Consider the following 20,142-nt stretch of genomic DNA (forward strand, 5'->3'; position numbering starts at 1 on the left):
ACGGAGAGCAGGGCAGCGTTACCATGAGAGCTGGAGGAGGAGCCAACTGCAGCTGGATCAAGCCTGAGATCCCTCTGTCCTCCCAAATCTTCAGTGGTGAGTGAAGGTCTCTGCTCCCTCAGAGGCTCAATGCTGAGCTCCAACTCTGTCTTTGTCACAATAAATAATAAACCAACACAAACATATTTTGGACAAAGCCCACAAAGAGATGATCAGTACAGTGTGGAATGATCTCCCTGAAACAAAAACAACTGGTCATACTCGGTCTTCATCAGTTGTCTGACATCTCAGAAAGAACTGGAAACATGCTGATGCCTGGGTTTATTTTAGACTCTGGTTTCCATTTCATTCACACAGCTTTTTTATCACTTCAGAAATGTTGTCAAAATACAGCTGTTCCCATTAAGATGGATTGAATTTGAATAGATCAGATCATTGTAGATGCTCTTTGTTCTTCTGTCACCAATCCTCTGTTGCCTAGCTATTGAATACAAACATCACGCAAGAAATTCACCATCCAGCCTCCAGTGGCTTTTTAAAAATTCTAGCTAACTATAGAATATCCTGCTGGGATCTCATTTGGCAGTAGTAGTAGTTGCAATACATTTCTTACATTTGTCACTTTAAATCTGTAGCTCTTGAGTTTGAGAATGGGTGATCTACTGTCTCTCTATGGTCTAATTTCATTTTCTTATTTTTTTGCACAGTGATGTTTTGTTGTAAAGCACTTTGAATTCCATTCATTATGTGAAAAGTCTTAGATTTCATCATAATTCTTAAAAGAGCAAAGTCAGGGGCACATAAACAGCAGGAACATCCAGCTGTTCTGTTCTGTGTCCTTAAATCTACTGAACACGATTTACTGTAGCCGCATCAGCTCAGACTGAACCCACGGGAAACCGTCCAATCACACTGTGACAGTGTTCAGACATGATGAAAGTCATTCCATGGTCTTCCCTCAGCTATTAAAGATGATCTGTGGCTCTTCCTCATCCCCGCCGGCCTGGCTGTGGTCATGCTGGCCGTGTTTCTGGAGGAGGTGGGCTTCTTCCTGCGTCACGTCCCCTCGTCCAGACGCAAACGGCTCTACCTGTGGATTTTAGGAATGTACCCGGTAACAGCCCTCTCTTTATTCTTTTTTTCTTGCTTTCAATTGTATGTTTAATGTTTATCATTTTTACTATTCTGGGTTTTAGTTTTAAATTTTTTTTATGTTTTCATGCTTTTTCATGCAGTTTTTTCTGTTATGTTTCCATTTCTTACTGTTAAAGCAGAAGTAAGCGATCCGGTCGTTTTGGCTAACTTCCTGTCAGCCGATGGAGTTAGCAGTCCCCGCCCTCGTCCCTACGTCACCACATTCACACAGAGAGGACCGCCCCTTCATGCCGTTCTCTCTCCTCATTGGATAAAGGTTGTAGGATACAAGGAAAGTTTTCTCCTCGGCTTACAGCAGAGCAGAGTGACTGACAGACCCGTGTTTCAGACCAAACACTCTATAGAAGTGATTGCTGTCGGAAGACTTATATTAACACAAACATTCCGCTTACTTCTGCTTTAAATGTTTTGTCTTTATGTAAAGCACATTGAGTTGCCCCTTGGTATGACATGTGCTATATAAATAAAGTTGCCTTGCCTTGCCTCTGTAACACACACACAGATCCTGCTCTTGAACGTATCTTGGGTCCAGTGTGATGTGTGCTCTGTGTCTCAGTGTTTGAATGTTGTTTGTGACTCAGGTGTTCGCCCTGACCTCCCTGATAGCGCTGTACGTGCCCCGCTCCTCCTCGCTGTGTAACTTCATCGCTTCACTGTGAGTTACTGGACCCAGACACTGTAGTCATATCTGCACTGGTCCTACGCATTGTCTGAATGTGTGTCTGTGTGTGTGTGTATGTGTGTGTGTGTGCAGGTATCACTCTGTCACTTTGCTGAAGTTCATGGCGTTGATCACAGACTTCTTTGGAGGTAAAGCTCGTATGGTGGCTGCTCTGTCAGGACAGCAGGTGTCTCCAGACCCCTTCCCCTGCTGCTGCTGCTGCTGCTGTCTCCCTATGGTGTCCATCACCAGGTACGTACTACTGTACCTGTACATGCTGCTGCTGCACAAACACCTGACTCACAAACTACACTGTCTCTGCTGAGACAGTCTGGGATACTGCTCCCACTGGTATTGCATCGGCAGACTTGATGAGATGTGCGAAAACAGCTGTCTCATAGCGTTCCATTATTATCTCATAGCGTGGTGAATGTGCAGGTCACAACTTGTCCACCAGAGCATTTTGGAGTTGTTGGATTGTGTATCTGATGAGTTTGATGAGGGAAACCAAGAAATCCCATGAGCCTCTGTAGCGTAGCTCTGAGCAGCTCGCGGCTCTGCTCCGCCGATCTAAATACAGCTTGCACCGAAAATTAAAGGTAACGAACCTACTGCTATGACTATAGGGATCTCTTTAAAGGGATAGTTCACCCAAAATTCAAATTTCACTCATTATCTACTCACCGTCATGTGGACTAAGGGCTGGGAGAATTTTCAGATTCCTCTGTGGCTTCTCTGAGTTCCAGCGGGGCTCCGTGCAGCACTGCATGTCCATATGACGGTTGAGAACGGAGCTCACTTTTCTTTGTCCAAAAAGACACACCAAAAAACATCCAAATACCTCCATAGTGCTCGTCTGTAATGTCCCTCTTGTATTGAAGCCCCAACATGAGAAATTGTTCCGAAAAAAATTAAATAAGTATATATTTTAAGCTTGTTTGTAGCGGAAGCTCCCAGTGTCTCAGTTCACTGCTTTGCCTGTGACTGTGCAAATCTCGCGCGATTTGCACTGACACCCAGTTCACGGCTCCGCAAATCATGCGAGATTCCGGCAGAGCAACACTGGAAGCTTCCGCTACAAACAAGCTTAAAAGATAGACTTATTTAAAACATTTTCTCATTGTCGGGGCTTCAATACAAGAGGGACATTACAGACGAGCAGCATGGAGGTATTTGGATGTTTCTTGGTGTGTCTTTTTGGACGAAGAAAATTGAGCTCCGTTCGCAACCGTCATATGGACATGCAGTGCTGCACGGAGCCCCGCTGGAACTCAGAGAAGCCACGGATGACTCTGAAACTTCTCCCAGCCCTTAGTCCACATGAGGGTGTAGATAATGAGTGAAATTTGAATTTTGGGTGAACTATCCCGTTAAAGACTCTAAATCGCCCTGTGAGTGGATTTGAGATTGAGTTTGTTTTTATGGGTCGGTCATGTGATAGGCTGGTGACCTGTACAGGTGAAGCTGGGATTGGCCTCTAATTCCAGCTGACACACTGCGCATGTGTGCAGCTTGTCCAACCTGTCTCTGTTAGGTTATTATTTATTTATTTACCTTTTATTTAACCAGGAAATCCCATTGAGATCAGAAATACCTTTTTGATGCAAATATGTTTTGCAGAGAAGTTGTGTGAGAAAGCTTAGTCCAGTTTTATGTAGAAGGGCCTTGAGATAGTGGAGGTATGCCACCTGCTTTGATACAACAAAGTTTTGAAAACATCCTTCCTGTAACGTGAGAGAATGTGGCTGTTGCTAGGCAAGGTGCCATGTCTCAGGCACTGTGTTTAAATACTGAGAGACCTCTTTGTTCGGGGAGCTCCTCTCCCACAACCTTGTATGTATGAGATCCTGTGCGCTGCTTGAATAAAGAGATATTGACTTGATGATCCTCGCTGTGAGAGTGGTGACTATTTCACCCACACTTTTACAAGAGAGACCTGGCCGAGGTAGCAGCCATGTCAAATCAGCCCATACATACGAAGGAGTATTAGGGCCAACCAAAAAAAAAAAAAAAAGCCAGCCAAAAAAAAAAAATCGGGGAAAAGGGGGTAAAAGCAGGCAAAAAAAAAAAACGGCACAAGAAAAAAAAAAAATCAGCCAAAAAGAAAAAAAAAAAATCGATCACCAAAAAAAAAAAAAAAAAACAGGCGAAAAAAAAAATCCAGCACAAAAAAAAAAACAGGCAAAAAAAAAAAAAAATGCAGAGGCTTGACCACGTACCACAACAAAGCGACAAGCGACTGACTGCTCTATGACAGCAGCAGAGTGACAGACAGGCTCTTGTAGTACCTAGTATTTGTAAATACTACAGGAGAGGAGGAGAGGAGATAGGCCTATATATCCTGTATAGTAGGCCTATTTGTATTTGTAAATACTACAGGAGGAGGCAGAGACCTGGATCGCGGTGGTCTAGTCACGGAGGTGTCTCCAGTTCACGTTTAGTCACGCTAAACGTTAGCTCATGTAACGTCTCTATGTAACTTATAAATGATTGTGTGTGTGTGTTTGTGTGGGGGGCAGCCATAGATATGGGGGACAGCAATGAAGAACATGCATTGCTGATTGCTGTACGTTAGCAGCAGGGGTTGGTCGATTCTGGCCTACCGCTTAAGTTTTCTTGTTTTCATTGTCATACTCCGGCATTGAGTCAAAGTTAATCGGCTTTATTGTTCACTTTTATGGCGCTGCAGAGTTTGGCAGCCTGTCTGTCACTCTGCTGCTGTCATAGAGCAGTCAGTCGCTTGTCGCTTTGTTGTGGTACGTGGTCAAGCCTTTGCATTTTTTTTTTTTTTTCGCCTGGTTTTTTTTTTTTTTTTGGTGCTGGATTTTTTTTTTTCGCCTGGCTTTTTTTTTTTTGTGCCGGATTTTTTTTCTTTTTGGCTAATTTTTTTTTTTTCTTGGGCCGATTTTTTTTTTTTGCCTGCTTTTTCCCCCTTTTCCCCGATTTTTTTTTTTTGGGCTGGCTTTTTTTTTTTTTTTTTGGTTGGCCCTAATACTCCTTCGTACATACAAGATATACAATAGACAATAAAACAAAAACTCACACATAGTTCACACCAGAAAAAACAATGACACTCTTCCCTCACTGCATTCTTTATAATACACGTGAAATCACTCATAGGTACAAATTAACTTTTTGTGAATTATTCGAACACCATGGTGCATGGTAGGAGAATGATGTTTGGCCAATATCTGTCCTGGCCCAGTGTACATCCAAAAGCATTGCAGATGGTAGCAACAAAGTTTTGTAGATGAATATGTACTGTACCAGTGCTGCTGTCCACCAATATTCAGTGATGTCCAGCCAGCTAAATCATCGAGAATGCAGTGACGATGAGTGAGAGATTTTGCATTGGCATTATCCACCTGCATGTAGAGAACTGGATAAGAAAGTGTCTTACGTCTTGTGTGTCTTTGTGTATTTTATTGTGAATATCTGTGACTACTATGTCTCTTTTATCTTGTATGAGCCCAACGATGAATTTCCACGGCAGCGGACAATAAAGACTTTCAATTCAATTCAGTGTTAAAAGGTTAATTTGTGTATTTCAGGTTTAATCTGATAACATTGTCTACATGTGTTGTGCACAACTGACACGTTTGAATGCCCCCCCCCCCCCCTGCAGCAGCAGCCGTGGCTGGATGATGGCGGCTGTGCTGCAGCTCTCTGTGGTCCGCAGCATCCTGTTCTTCGTCACTCTGGTCCTCTGGACAGACGAGCGCTACGCCTACGGTGACGTGAGTCATTTACTCAGACCTCAGCCTGAGCTCATTCTCCCACTGAGGCTCAGCATGTGTTCAGATCTGTGGTTTCATTTATCTCAATGCATTACTCATTACTCAGCCCCTGACAGTGTGTTAACTTCCTGTGCTAAACTCAGCAGTTAGTCAGTTAGTTAGTTCATAGTTTGTAACCTTTATGTTTAAAGGGATAGTTCAACATTTTGTGAAATTCTCCTATTGCCATAATCCCTATAGTCTTAGCTGTAGGTTCATTACCTTTAATTGTCGGTGCAAGCTGTTTTTAGATGGGCGGGGCAGACGTGAGCTCTGCACTCGCCTTTCTCTCATCAAACTCATGACACACTATGAAATAATAATGTAACATTATGAGACAGAGTTGTTTTCGAGGCAAATGCGTAGCCAGAACTACATTCCAGACACAGCTGCTCAGCAGAGTGACTTCAAAAGCGAAAGTAGTTCTGAGTATTTGCTTCATGTGTCGTAATGTTACATAATTATACATTATTATCTCATAGCGTGGTGAATGTGCAGGTCACAACTTGTCCACCAGAGCGTTTTGGAGTTGTTGGATTGTGTATTTAGTTTGATGAGGGAAACGTGAGCCATGAGCCTCCATTGTGTTCGCTGAGCAGCTCACGTCTCTTCAAAATGTTGAACTATCCCTTTAATTATTTAAAGCACTCTCAGAAGTAACCAAACAGTGAGAATAAAACTACAACCAGCTGGTTTTTTTTCAGAATTATTGACTAGTCACAATGATTTGTTTCCAAGACAACAACAACTAAAGACCCGAGAACAGAGGTCTTCATTTATTTCTGTTTCCACATTTATGTTAGAAGTAAAAATGTTAATCTGAATAGCTTCTATACATGATTATCATGCAGTTGACAGACATAGAAACAAGAATATATGAACCTGTATTTGAACAGCTTAGTGTTGATTGCAAGGTACTGTATGTTACGTGGCACTCAGCCCAGTTTAATATAATACACAATTTGATATATAGTAGGGGGTCCCTGCTCCGTCTCTCATAAAGCGTCAAAGACACACATCTTGGGCATCCTTGGATAAGACTCTCTTGTTGTTCTCCAGGGAGACCCCATCAACCCCAACCTGTACGTGAACGGCATCATATGTGTGTCCACCTTTGTGTCTTTCTACGGCCACCTCCTGTTTTACAAAGCCACTAAAAGAGCTCTGCCCGGCTACGGCCTGAGAGCCAAGTTCATCTGCATCATCATGGTGTTGGTGCTGTGCGGCCTGCAGAGCGGCATCCTGGAGACTATGGGTGCTCTGGAGGTGATCCCCTGTACACCACCCTTCTCCACCCTGGCAAGGTCCCAGTGTAAGTCAAAGCATCTTGACTTTTTTTTTTATAACCAAATTTTATTCAACATTCTGCAGGTGTGACAAGTTAGTGTTACAGAATCATATCTTTTTCCTCCCAGTCAATTGCAGTGCAAATTGAGAATAATAACACACAAGTAATCAGCAAATCTACATAACTATGAAAAGAAAGGGTTTAAAAGAAACCACTTAGTGACTTTTAACGAAAGATCGTTCAAGGGATAGTTCAACATTTTGGCAAATTGGCAAATCCCTATAGTTTAGTATAGTAGGTTTGTTACCTTTAATTGTCGGTGCAAGCTGTTTTTAGATCAGTGGAGCAGAGCCGTGAGCTGCTCAGAGCTACGCCACGGAGACTCATGGGATTTCTTGGTTTCCGTCATCAAACTCATCAAATACACAATCCAACAACTCCACAACGCTCTGGTGGACAAGTTGTGACCTGCACATTCACCACGCTATGAGATAATAACGCAACGTTACGAGATGGAGGTAAAGGTAACAAACCTACCGCTATGACTATAGGGATTATGGCAATAGGCCAATTTGCCAAAATGTTGAACTATCCCTTTAAAGAATTCACATATATGTACATAAGTATGGATACACAGAGTAACCATAGCAAATTCACACACCTCCATTAAAATACACACAGCTCATGTGGACCCCTGTAGAAACAGGCATTCAGTGACACAGACATTTGACATCTGCCTTTTATTCGGGGAAGGAAATGAAACAGGAGCTCATCAAACTGAAGCTTCAGCAAGTTATGCATTCATCAGGTGCTGTGGAGGTTTCTTCAGTCACTCAGCCAGTCCTGTATTAATATGTCCTCTGTTTTATCTGTCCAACCGCAGTGATCTACCACTACTGTGTGATCGTGGAGATGTTCTGCATCGGCCTCTACGCCCGCCACACTTTCCGTAAGGTGGAGCCGAGCGTGGTGGAGGAGGTGGAGGAGGAGTTTGTTGGCGTGTGGCGGATAGAAAAAGGCGTTCAGACAGACAGTGTTCAGCCTGAGCATCAGAAGCTCTCAGAGGACACTTGGCCCGGCTGCCAACCTGTTGGCGCCTCCAATCTGAGCTACAGCGACAGCGAGGACAGTCTGTGCAGGATAGAGCACGCTCCTCTGGATGGCTTCCCTTTCCCCCAGGCCAGAGGTCAGCAGCCAGGGAAAGCAGATCCAGCCGAGTCCAGGTCTGCAGAGGACCCGGGTGTAGAGCCAACTCACATCACTGTCAGAGCTGATATCAACTACCAGGGCTGTAAAGACGTCACTGTGGTTTGACCAACCTCAGAGGATGTTGTAGATATTTACCAAACCTGGTAAAGCAAGACCAGCATCCTCACTGCTGGTTCTAGCTCGTTTGGTTCTGTGTGTGGCCCCGAGGAGCCGTGGTGATAATCACTTCACACACTTACACACTGTGAAGTGTAGATAGTAGAGAGTGAGAGAGACATGCAGCAAAGGGCCCCGACTGGATCTGAACCTGAGGCTGCTGTGGTGAGGACTGAGCCTGGTTGGTGGTTGGTTCCTCCAGTAGGCTCACACTTTCCAAAGGCCGCTGCAGAATAATGTTTATCATTTTGCAGTTGTTTTAACACTAGTTGTTTCAGATTGTGAAATAAACTGTATGAAATCCTTTCAGCTGATACAAGCCCTCAGGTTCCATCACTTAACTGCATCTTCAGCGCTGGTCTGCTTTTACACACACAGAGCAGATAAATGACAACTCTGTTTTTTTTTTTTAAGTATATTTTTGGGGGCTTTTTGCCTTTAATGGACAGGAGAGTTGAGAGAGACAGGAAATGGGAGGCAGAGGGAGGGGGGGGATTCGAACCGGGGCCGTCTGCAGTGAGGACTATAGCCTCAACACATGGGGCGGGTGCTCTACCAACTGAACTAAACACCGCCCCACAACTCTGTTTTTAACAGAAAGGGACAGTATGTATCACTGTGCAGTTGTAGTTGTACAGATGATTCACACTGTGACCCCCATGATGATGAAATCTGCCTCTAATCACAGCACGGTAGGATGTCATATCACAAAATCTCCAGACATGATCCAGATTCTTGCAAGAACATCAAAAGGACATCTCCCGATTCTTAGCATTTTGGTGCAGTGATATCGCTCATATAAACCACATGTGGTCTTTTCTCAGACAGGGGAACAGTCATTTTGAGCCAAGACTTTGAAGCATCTGTAAAACACACACACATACACACAGACTTTAATTTTCTTTTCCTATCTCATCTCAGAGATACATGATTGATAGATACTTTATTGATCCTGAGGGAAATTTACACATCCACTATCAACATAAAATCTGACATAAGACATTTATAACATCCAACAACTGTTTCTCCCCCCTCATACCCTTCAACATAAAAGAGCAACTACAAAATGTAAAGGAGATTAAAGCACATTAATATAAAATATTGTGTGTAGTGTTTGGTGTAAGATAAAATCTGAGCTACTGAAATTTTTGCACAACATTTCAAATTCAGGGCAATTATCAAGCCCAGCATCATGTGTCAGTGAAACTGGACTGGTCTCAGGACAGATAATGGAAGAATTAGTATTTCATGTTTTACATTATCTGGCTTCACCTGTCAGAACTTGTGTGAATGGAGAAAATGTAGTATTAGTCACCTTCACCTGCTGACCGCAGCCATCACATGACCCTCACGTCACATGTTGGGCTGACAACAGAAACAAAAAAGAACAACTTCACTATGAGTTTGAATTTGGTCGATCGCTGAGGGAAAGATAAGGAATAAATGACTCCACCTTTGCCACTTTTATCATTTCAGTGATAAATTCATTGAAATCTATGTAAAGTTTTATTTTGTCTGTACTTTCCACAACATTTTAAAGGAATTAGAAATACCTTATTAATCAAATGAAGTAAAGTTGTTTTGTTACAAAGCTTCATAAGAAATTAACTTCATTATATTATTCATTATATAGTAAGCTATAATAAATAACACCCATAATAATCCCTAGATTCAAAATTTGCTTATGAGCATATAATACAGGGTGTCAGTACAGTCTATGGTGCCAGTACAATGTTGAACCCGACAGTGCGTGGATAAAACAAAACTAGCGTTGCTTAGTGTCTCATGAAGTCATTGAAGAATCAATTGTGTCTGTGACAGGCTAACATCCTCGGTCCGTCGCTGACAAAAACACAGACGCACGTACCAACGTCAAGATCTGCGTAACTTCTACGGGAATGGGGCCAGCTTCGTCGTCTCTACGCATAGATATACGTACGGCACCCTTTGTCTTCCGGTCGACCCTGGAGACCTCTAAGCCAATCAGAGAGGAGATAAGTGACACTCATCCAATCAGCAGCCGTCTCAGTGTGTTCTGCTGCAGGCTCCTCCCATCAGTGTCTTGTCCAGTATTTTCGCGGCTGTGCAGAAACATGGCGGAATATTTGAAAGGTAACTCATGAGAACTATATATGACATAATGTGTTTATTAACTGTCGTTTTTTGGTTTAGTCCCGATGCAGTCACTTTAGAAACACCAACTTTGTACTTTTTCCCGTCGTGCAGTTCACACCGCGTTAAGCCAGCGGTGCGTTGCGTATCATGGTGAAGCTAAGTCAGTTGTCCAAAGTTATCGTTAGCTCCTGGCGCAGTTTAACCGCGGCTCTTTAACGACCAAACTCTCCCTATGTGTCTTTGTGACTGCATTTCAAGCTGTGAAGTGTATAGTTTGCTGTAGGATGCAGAAATAGCGGAGTTAAATGTTGTTCTTCTGGAGTTTGTACTGAGCGGTAGGTTGTGGTGCTTTAGCGGGAAAAAGTATATCCGACTAGCTCTGTCCGCCATGCAGCGCCGCGGAGCGTTTAAATGGCTGTGTGTGTGTGTTTTTAATCAGTTACTTTAGTCTCGATTCACTTTAAATTATATAGTTTCAAACAACAAAAATATGTCACCTAGGCATCATTAAGAGCCAGCTGCTGCTTAGTAGACAGAAACCAGGAGTGAACAATGAATAGCGGTCGAGGGGAAAACTCACATAGACACCTCCAACTGAACTAGGCTCAGGGTGTGTGTGTGTGTGTGTACTGGTGGGGGTGGGACAATGACCAGGAATAGAGGTATATTATACTGGTCATAACGATGATGTTATAAGTAATAATAGCACAAATTGCCAGTGATATGCTAATGAGGTCTAAAAGCAACAGTAACAATAATTGTTTATCATTGGTTTTACTTGTGGCATGTCTGAGTCCTGGATCACAGACAGACCTGCAGAATAAAGACAAAGTGAATGACTCAGTGCACCAGTATCTCCTCAGTTTTCATTCCTTCTGTCTCTGTGAGAGATATTTATGTGGTGAAACTTCTCAGTCAGCTGTTTTTAATTGAGTCAAGAAAGCTAATTGTTTTTCTGTGGATTTGCACAACCGTTATGTGCTGGTAATTTGCTGGCTCCCTATCATCCTCCACTGCTGTGTGTGGTGATAGGAGGCAGCCTTATCAGAAAAAAACGGTTTTACTGGGTTATATGTCTTCTGAATCTAGGGTGTAGTGCCTGTCAAAGATAGATTTCTGTGCATCTTTAGTCTGTGTAAATCGATTGTCTCTGAAGTGGAGCTTGTTGCTGTAGCCTCAATGCTCTTGATCCCAAGTCAGTTAAAGGGAGTTGCTGTGTCAGATTGCAGCGTGGCCTGTAAGATGTCCTGGGAGGAGCTGGAAGCCCTGTGTCGCAGAGAGAAGCTTCACTGTAAAGCCCTCGGAGTGAACAGAGCCAACGTCAATGACTACGAGGTGGAGTTCCTCTGTGACTACAAGAAGAAAAAGGTAAGGTATCATGTGACTGCTCTGCTCATTCATAGCAGAAGTATTTGAAGCCACTTTTACTCTGACCAGAGGCTTTTCTTATTCTGATGAAGACTTAGATGTTAGTGTGTTGAAACTTTGAATCAGTTGAAGATGATGATATAAATGTAGCAGCTGATTGAAATGAAACTGGGGCTGTAACCGCTCCACTGTCTTCCTTCTTCTAGCTCTTTTTAATGCTTCTGTTCTCTATAGTTTTCCTTCATAGTTTGCAAAACATCACATCTAAAGTTCCTGGGCCAACAGTGAGATCTACACCATAGGTTTATGTGCCTATGCAAAAAAAACTAGCTTGCATGCAGTTTCCTCTTTATCAATCACATTCAGCTTGAAACATTTCCTTTCTATTCTACAACCACAACTCCAAAGCTGGTGTTAAATGGTCGATGCTGCTGCACAGTGTCGGGGTCTGCACACCACATTATGGTTGGACAATTTGACAATGTTACTTTATCATATATAATCTACTTTACAGATGCAGGATATAGATATGGGGTTTTCAAAGTGTGGATGTGAGGGTTTGTTGTTATGATGCTGTATTATTGGTAAAAATTACCTTGCCTTAGATAAACAGAATGTATTACCTCATTAAAAACTTTGTTTTTTGTTACAGTTTGGCATTGATAAAGTCAATATCTTCTGAGACAATTGTCCATACTGTATATATTGTAGTATTAGGCCCTTAAACATTTCTGCTTATAAGCAGCTGTTGTGGGATTTATGATGACACTGGATTTCTGTCATGTTTCACTGAAAAAATGACATGTTGAATACAATATGATGATATAGAATTTTCTAAACCATGTTCTGATCAAGTCTAAAGACCCCTGTAGTCCTGTCACGCTGCAGGTTGACAGTGCCTTAGGGTGGAGACTTTTTCTTCTGAGGTTTAAGACGGTGAGACAGGGGGAGGAAGATCAGTTCAGTCAGCACAGGTTATGAAAAACAATGGCTTCGTTAATACAGACATAAATCATACATGAAACATTTAGCGTGCTCTGTGTTGACAGTGTGAATGATGCCGGGGGGGGGAACAGTCTCTAATTGTATTTCTACGTTTCAGGAAGAGGAATTCTACTTGGTGAAGTGGAAAGGGTTCCCCGAGTCCGACAACACCTGGGAACCCAAGAGGAACCTCAAATGCCCCAAAGTGATGAAGCAGTTCCACCAGGACCTCGATAAAGAGCTCAGGCGCTACAAGAGACGCTGCATCCCCAAAAGGCTGGACAAGGAGGTGACCTCAGTCCTGGTCCAGAAGGCCAAAGTCCGTCAGAGCCTGCAGCGCTGGGAGGCCCATCTGAATCACACCCGCAACCACCCAGGTCGCATTTTTGTTGTCAATGACGTGGACTTTGAGGGCCCCCCAAAAAACTTCACCTACATCAACAACTACAAAGTGGGTCAGGGCATAATACTAGATGAGATGGCAGTGGGCTGTGAGTGTAAGAACTGTTTGGAGGAGCCGGTCAACGGCTGCTGTCCCGGGGCCTCTCTGCACCGCATGGCCTACAACGACAGGGGACGGTTGCGCATCCGGGCAGGAAAGCCCATTTATGAGTGCAACTCCCGATGCAGCTGTGGCCCTGATTGTCCCAACAGAGTGGTGCAGAAGGGCATCCAGTTCGACCTGTGCATCTTCAAGACAGAGAACGGCCGGGGGTGGGGGGTCCGCGCCCTGCAGCATATCAAGAAGAACACATTTGTCATGGAGTATGTAGGAGAGGTAAGAGCTGCTCCCAGCCTTCAGCATCATTGGTCTGTTTAAAGCAGCTTTGTCTCTGTTCAAACCACTTTTACTCATTTAGTAACAGAACAACAAAAGTAGCATTTATAGTTTTTACATCTGTGATTGTGAAACGTAGGAAGAATACCACTGAAACTAGGTGATGCACCGCTTCAGCACAGCAGTCACTTGAGATGACACATTTTAGCTGCAATTGAAAATATGGTGAAACTCAAGATGATGAATTTTGCTCATGACTCACTTGCCATAAAACTGTCATAAAACTGTATAATGGTGACATAAAAGATGATATTTCATGGCTTTGGTTCTAAGTTTCGGAGTTGCCTGCAGTGAAGCACAGCATCACAACCACAGGTACAGTCAACTGTCTGTCTGATGACAGAGCAGGTATAGAAACCATCTCACTGACGGTGTGAACACAGAGTGGTTATTTCTGTGAAGATAACCTGTTACATCACAGCAGCCGTTCCAATCAGTTTCTGTCTGTTCCCTCCAGATCATCACAACAGATGAAGCAGAGAGGAGGGGTCACATATATGACCGGCAGGGCTCCACATACCTGTTTGACCTGGACTACGTGGAGGACGTGTACACGGTGGATGCTGCTCACCTCGGCAACATCTCCCACTTTGTCAACCACAGTGTGAGTGTCCTCAAACTGTACACAACACACAGCCTTGTGCAGACAGCTGGGCTGGGGACCACAGGCTGCAGGCCACGTGTCGCTATGATGCTGAAATCATTTGAAATCATATTCAGTACAGATATAGATCATATAAGCAGTGGTATTAATGCACTGGTGGTGGTAGAGACAAGTGGTGCAGGGTTGAGTAGGGCCCTGACCAGATGTAAAGCTGAAGTGTTTTTGAAAAGCTGCTGACTGGTATTGTGTTGTCTCTGCAGTGTAACCCCAACCTCCAGGTCTTCAACGTGTTCATTGACAACATTGATGAGAGGCTCCCGAGAATCGCTCTGTTTTCAACGCGGGCTATTCGTGCAGGAGAGGAGCTCACCTTCGACTACAAGATGCAAAGTAAGACCCTGTCCCACTTTACCCACTCCATTTTGGCCCTAGCACTCGGTTTTGTACGTTCTCATGTATAGGGTAGGGTGTTCCAATTGTCTTAAGAGCGAGGGGCAACGCTTTTCAGCCCTTAAAACTAGCCCTCACATCAGAGGGAGGTCGGAGGCAGACTTCCTTTTTTTATTTATTTATTTTTATTGTGAAACACAAGACAGACAACATAATGGACATACAGCAATGGATACACAAGATGTGCGTATGTAGTTCGAGTGCAGTGTAGTGTGGTGATGGTAATGGCAAAGATAAGGAAAGAAATTAAAGAATCACGGCGGTGACATAGGTCGCAAATAACAAACACGATATAAAGGGTAGTAGGGATAACAGTTGTGATAGCAAACATAACCTAACTCATAATAGTACTAATGACAGCATTAATTCTGAAGGTAAGAAGGAAGAAATAGGGACAGCCGGGATAAAGGATGAAAGAAGGGAAGAGGGAGCGGAGGATGGATGCTTAAGTGGAATTGGACGTGAGTAAATAAATAAGAATAGAAAGATAAATTGATTAATAAAATGAAAGAATGAAGCTGTGCGAATGGGAGGAAAAAAAAAAGTTAATAAATAAGGAGAGAAAACCAAAAACGATTAAACAAGTAAATGCATGGATAAGTAAATAATAAACTGGGGCCATTTAGTGGAATGTCACATTGACAAGATGCATCAGGTCCCGTTGGCAGACTTAGTAGTAGTACAAGATGAAATCATGCACGATACTTTGTGAACTGCTGTTCTTTTTGCGTTATTGCGGGTGGCACCTAGCCTGGGTAGACCCGTGCTGCCTCACTACAAGTCAGCCTGGAAACCATGGACCCAATTTTTCCCTCAACAAGGAAGCCAATCGCAGAACTGGGGAGGGGGCAACAAGACTATGACTTTGTTGATAGCTTGTCGATCCAACATGGCGGCAGATGCAGCGTTAGACAGTGTTTGAAGTAGTTCAGACCGCAAGTTTATTTTGAAAAAGAGCAACGTTTAACGAGCGGAGTTCTGTCGCTCTACATACGTCATCGGTAGGGGTGTGACGATACACTCGGCTCACGAGACGAGATTTCAAGAAAACTACAATGACAAATATGTCCGTGAAGGTTCTCAGTCATCCAGGGGTCTCATTTATAAAACTGTACGTAGGATCGTTACTAAAAGTGTACGTACGCCCAAAAGCCAAGTTTTGCGTGCGCCAAAAAATATTCAGACTTATAAAACCCTGCGTACGCACACTTCCCTTAATAAATCACAGAGTTCCTACAAGTGTGCGCAGCTGAATCAGCTTCACGTTCCGCCCTGTACACGCCCTGTTTTAACCCTAGATGGTCAATGCAAACCACCACATGAATGCCATCTGCATATAAATGAGCCTGACGTGCTCTTGTTCTGTCGGTGTTGTGCAACATGTTGCTGCAGCTGTTAACGGCGTCAGCGGCTCAGAGCGCACACAATGTTGTTTTGGTGCGCTGCCCTCTCACATGCTGGACCCGGTTCGGCACATGGTTACAACAATGACAACAGTTCTAGTGAATCTGAAACAAGTTATGAACCAGTCACCATCATGGGCCAGGCAGTCGTCGGTCCCTGAAGACCCTCTCCCTCCTTATTCTCCCCCAGCGGTGCCGTGGTGCAGCATTACGCACGGGGCTCACTGCTGTATTTATATATTTACAGTAATTAGACTGATCAATAACATTTGTTGAGTCAGTTAGTGGTATCTTCCATCCTGAAATATATTCTGAAGAATTAACATGACGCTTTTATTTATGCCGGTTTTCTCTCGGTTTTTGTGATGAACAGCATTAAGTAGGACTGATAACAAGAAAACAGAGCGTAACGATTGTGATTACTGGTTTTTCCCAGTCTTTGATATTTAATTGACTCTGATAGGACCGGATGCTTTATTCCTCTCCTCCTCCTGCGCTCTGGGAGTGGACAATATGACGGAGAGATGGCGGTGATTAAATATAGAGAAGGAATTTTGATTTTTAATTTCCAGTTAGATTCTAAGAAGATGTTTCTGAAACATCAGTCCAATGCAAAATAACGCTGTTGAATTAAATCACCATGGCAACATGGATCTAAGGCATACGGGTTGAAATTAAATGTGTGACGGCCGATAATAAAAACATAATCGTTCTTCTCACTCTACATTTCCTGAGTCTGACTTCAGTTCACCACCACACCGTCTGTCGCCAATTCCCCTTTTCCTCCAAACCATGCGTAGCCTACGCATGGCTCAGAGTTTGCTTAGAGCTGTGTTCACACCAAACGCGATGAACGCGATTTTTTCGCGCGACAAATGAGAATCCGTCGCGCTATCGCTCGTGTTTTGACGCGTGACCGTTTTGTGTAAATTCGCGTCATCGCGTCCCCCCTCCCCTCCCCTCTACTGTCAATCCAGCTACAGGACGGAAGTAAAAATGTGTTGAGACACAGAAAGTGCACTCATTTTACCGTAGGTTTGACAATGGACGAGGTGAAGCTGATCCTTAACGTCCTGGTCCTGGTGTAGCAGGTAAAAAAAACTCCGCTCAGCCCTGCTCGTATCGCGGCCGTTGTACGGTACTTCAGACTGACTGTTGCTGAGTTTGAGGACTTGCTAGCTAAGGTTGGTGCCAGGATCTCCAGGCAGGACACCAACTAAAGTTACAGGCTCTTCATTTCAGCTGCAGAGTGCCTGTCCATCATGGATGTATTATCCATCTGTCCCCGGTGAGTAGCAGTCGGTAGCAGTGTATTGTTGTGTCAGAATCTCAACGCTGATAGGCTGTCGCGTCACGGCGTCACGCGATGTCGCGTCAAAAGTTCAATATTTTCAACTCGGGCGTTGACGCGATTTTCGCGGCATCGCGTCCATCGCGTCGTGTGTGACGCGCGTATCGCGTCGCCCGGCGCGATTTCGCATCTAATCGCGTCTGTGCATTGACTTTACATGTAATCTCGACGCGCGACAATGCAGCATCGCGTTTGGTGTGAACACCCCTTAGGGCTGCGCACATTCTCCGTCAAGTTTGTTTTTTATAGATCACAACCTTGGCGTGGAAAGTCACGAACGCCACTTTCAGGCCCCGTTTTGTGCGTACGCAACGGTTATAAATGAGACCCCTGGTCATCTTATTCTTGTGGAGTTGTAGTAAAAAAGCAACTGGAAGAAGAGAAGAAGTCCAGTTGCTTTTCTACTACAACTCCACAAGTACAATGACAAAATATATGACTGGACCAACAGACCGAGTTGCACATTCATTTTGGTGTGTGCGTGTGTGTGAGAGAGACGGAGAAAGAGCGCTATGATCAATGAATAGAACGATATTGCGTTGCTCGAGCCAAAAGCCGAAAAATCTGTTAGTGGAGGACGTAATTGATTTGGGACGGGCCACCACGAATAAATGAACGTATGGGAAACACTGCCTTATTTTGGTATCTGTTTGTTTGCAGTTGATCCAGTCGACACAGAAAGCACCAAAATGGACTCCAGTTTCAGTCTAGCAGGGCTGCCCAGCTCTCCCAAGAAGAGGATCCGAGTGGAGTGTCGGTGTGGTTCAGACTCTTGCAGAAAGTATCTATTTTGATGATGAACTGCTGAAGAACGCAGCACTATCACTCTGGAAAAAGATGTGGAAATTTGTACAGATTTTTAAAGGAATTATTATATTCTTTTTGTTAATGAATCCATCAAGTGTGACCATGACAGACAAGACAAAAAAAAACACACAAAGAGTCCAGGTTCATACCTGAGTTTGAACAGAAAGCAGAGCCTCTGGTTTCTACTGATGTGAGGACGGATCAGTGAGTTGTCTCTGTAATGAATGTCCATCATTTTAAATCTCTCTGTCCGGTTTCAAAAGGACGGAGGCTGATGATCAAGTCGTCCCGCAGAGTGCAGCACGTCTTGTGACAGGTTAAGGACAGGACAGGTGTGTGTACCTGGGCCTTTTAACAGCTGGTTAATGAGAACTGCTTTCTTAAAGCATGGCTCTTAGTTTTGTCCATGATTTCCACCAGTGAGCACACTGAACTCACCAACTGCTGAGATGTGGAATCTATGAAATATGTAGATATCTGAGAGAACAAACCTCCATCACACTTCACAGACCCATGTCCTGTCTCAGCTCTGGTCCAGCTGCTGTAGAGGAGTGATGGACGGAGGACAGTCTGTCTCACTCTGTTGTGTTTTGTTGTTTGTCCATCCAATTGTATAGTCCCAGTTCCTGTGGACCAACAGACATCATGTCCTGGTTTTGTTCCTGTACGTCAGGTTGTAGACTGATCTCCCCCTGACATCACCACACAATCTGGTCCAGCTGTCTTCTCTACGCAGGACTCACTCATTGTCTTTCAGCTTTTTGTTTTTTAGTAGTTGTATGATTTCTAATGCCTTTTGTTTCTTTTTTACTGTGAGCCCTGTTGTCGGTGTTTCATGCTCATGATGCTTAGCTGATATAGGTGTGTGTATGTGTGTGTGTTGCCTGACGACCAAGTCGGTGTTTTCTACTGTTATGAATGTGCGACCATGTTCTGCTCCTGTCTCCACCCCACCTGATGCATTAACAGCTGTGATTGTTGCTGCCTCCAGCTCCCAATCAGCCTGTAGCATATAGTGACCATCAGCTGAGCCAACACTGCTGCTCTGTGTGCGTGTGTGTGTGTGTGTGTGTACTGTTGGGGAAGAAGGTTGAGACCGTTTTCAGAATATATTTTTACACCTGGATTTCTGTATTGTGTTGAGCCGACCCTTTAATTCAGCCTTCGTCTCTTCAGTGACTGTGTCTGTTTTGCGGTCAAGTAGCTGATGATTTTACATGTGTATATTTAAACATTTTAGTCCAGTTCTTTCTTGTTTTTATCTGTGTGTTTTAGGTGGAGAACAAACACAGTGTAAATAAATGATTATACAGTGAGCCAGTGTTTTCATGTCTTCATTGTTGTTGCTTCAAGAAATTCCTTGCACACGTGTCACCACTAGATGGTGCCAATATGTCATCTCCCACCTTGTACGTATATTCTGTGTCAAGTTGGTCTTGGATTTCTCTTCCTCACTTTTCTTAAGTGGACATTGAGATCCAGAGTTGCATCCATGTATATAGAGCCCTCTTCTGATTTAAAAAAAAAAACTCAGCTGTTAACAATAACCGTTGATAATGATATAATATGTATTTACCCTGTTCTCTACCCTCTTTGTTAGATTCATATTGGATCATGATTGATTTTCAAAGTAGTTATGTCATAAAGTATGCTCATATGTCTGGATGGTGGCCTCAGGTTTGAGATGAGCACAGAGAAATGAAACACCTTCAAACCGTATAAGACATAATGTAACACATTGATGTCTACAACACACTGAGGCTCAGCTCTTAGCATGTAGCTGATAAAATGATCCACTCCACTTAGTATAACTAACCCTGTCAACACCCAGTGTATGGCTGGACAGTTTGAGTGTTATTCTGAAAATCTGCACAAAACCGTATACTGCAGCACATTATAATACAATATAAAAGCTCTGTCAAGAAACAGAGGAGGGCTTTTAATTTGAAATGTTTTTAAGAAGTGCCAGGAGGGGTC

General features: G+C 43.6%; 2 protein-coding genes across 2 annotated transcripts; both read left to right on the plus strand.

The window, feature by feature from the left end:
• Window positions 1-23: 23 nt before the first annotated feature.
• On the plus strand, window positions 24-8,359 carry LOC310988599 (organic solute transporter subunit alpha; the record flags this gene model as incomplete). Its single annotated transcript, XM_083975258.1, has 7 exons — window positions 24-96; window positions 963-1,114; window positions 1,737-1,810; window positions 1,910-2,068; window positions 5,442-5,553; window positions 6,652-6,904; window positions 7,764-8,359. The coding sequence occupies 7 exons, from the start codon at window positions 24-26 to the stop codon at window positions 8,192-8,194; spliced, it is 1,254 nt and encodes a 417-aa protein (XP_083831384.1). The 3' UTR covers window positions 8,195-8,359.
• A 1,968-nt stretch (window positions 8,360-10,327) lies between these two features.
• On the plus strand, window positions 10,328-18,522 carry LOC310989123 (histone-lysine N-methyltransferase SUV39H1-like). Its single transcript, XM_083976033.1, has 6 exons — window positions 10,328-10,357; window positions 11,583-11,728; window positions 12,831-13,490; window positions 14,008-14,154; window positions 14,415-14,544; window positions 18,019-18,522. The coding sequence occupies exons 1-6, from the start codon at window positions 10,339-10,341 to the stop codon at window positions 18,150-18,152; spliced, it is 1,236 nt and encodes a 411-aa protein (XP_083832159.1). The 5' UTR covers window positions 10,328-10,338; the 3' UTR covers window positions 18,153-18,522.
• Window positions 18,523-20,142: the final 1,620 nt, after the last annotated feature.

This window comes from Trachurus trachurus, assembly GCF_905171665.1.
Source record: "Trachurus trachurus genome assembly, chromosome: 7".
Taxonomy (NCBI): domain Eukaryota; kingdom Metazoa; phylum Chordata; class Actinopteri; order Carangiformes; family Carangidae; genus Trachurus; species Trachurus trachurus.

Excerpts from the sequence above, each read along its gene's own strand:
- LOC310989123 (XM_083976033.1), top strand. Across the intron at positions 11,729-12,830 it reads GTGACTACAAGAAGAAAAAG|GAAGAGGAATTCTACTTGGT; the intron begins GTAAGGTATCAT and ends TCTACGTTTCAG. Across the intron at positions 14,545-18,018 it reads CTTCGACTACAAGATGCAAA|TTGATCCAGTCGACACAGAA; the intron begins GTAAGACCCTGT and ends GTTTGTTTGCAG.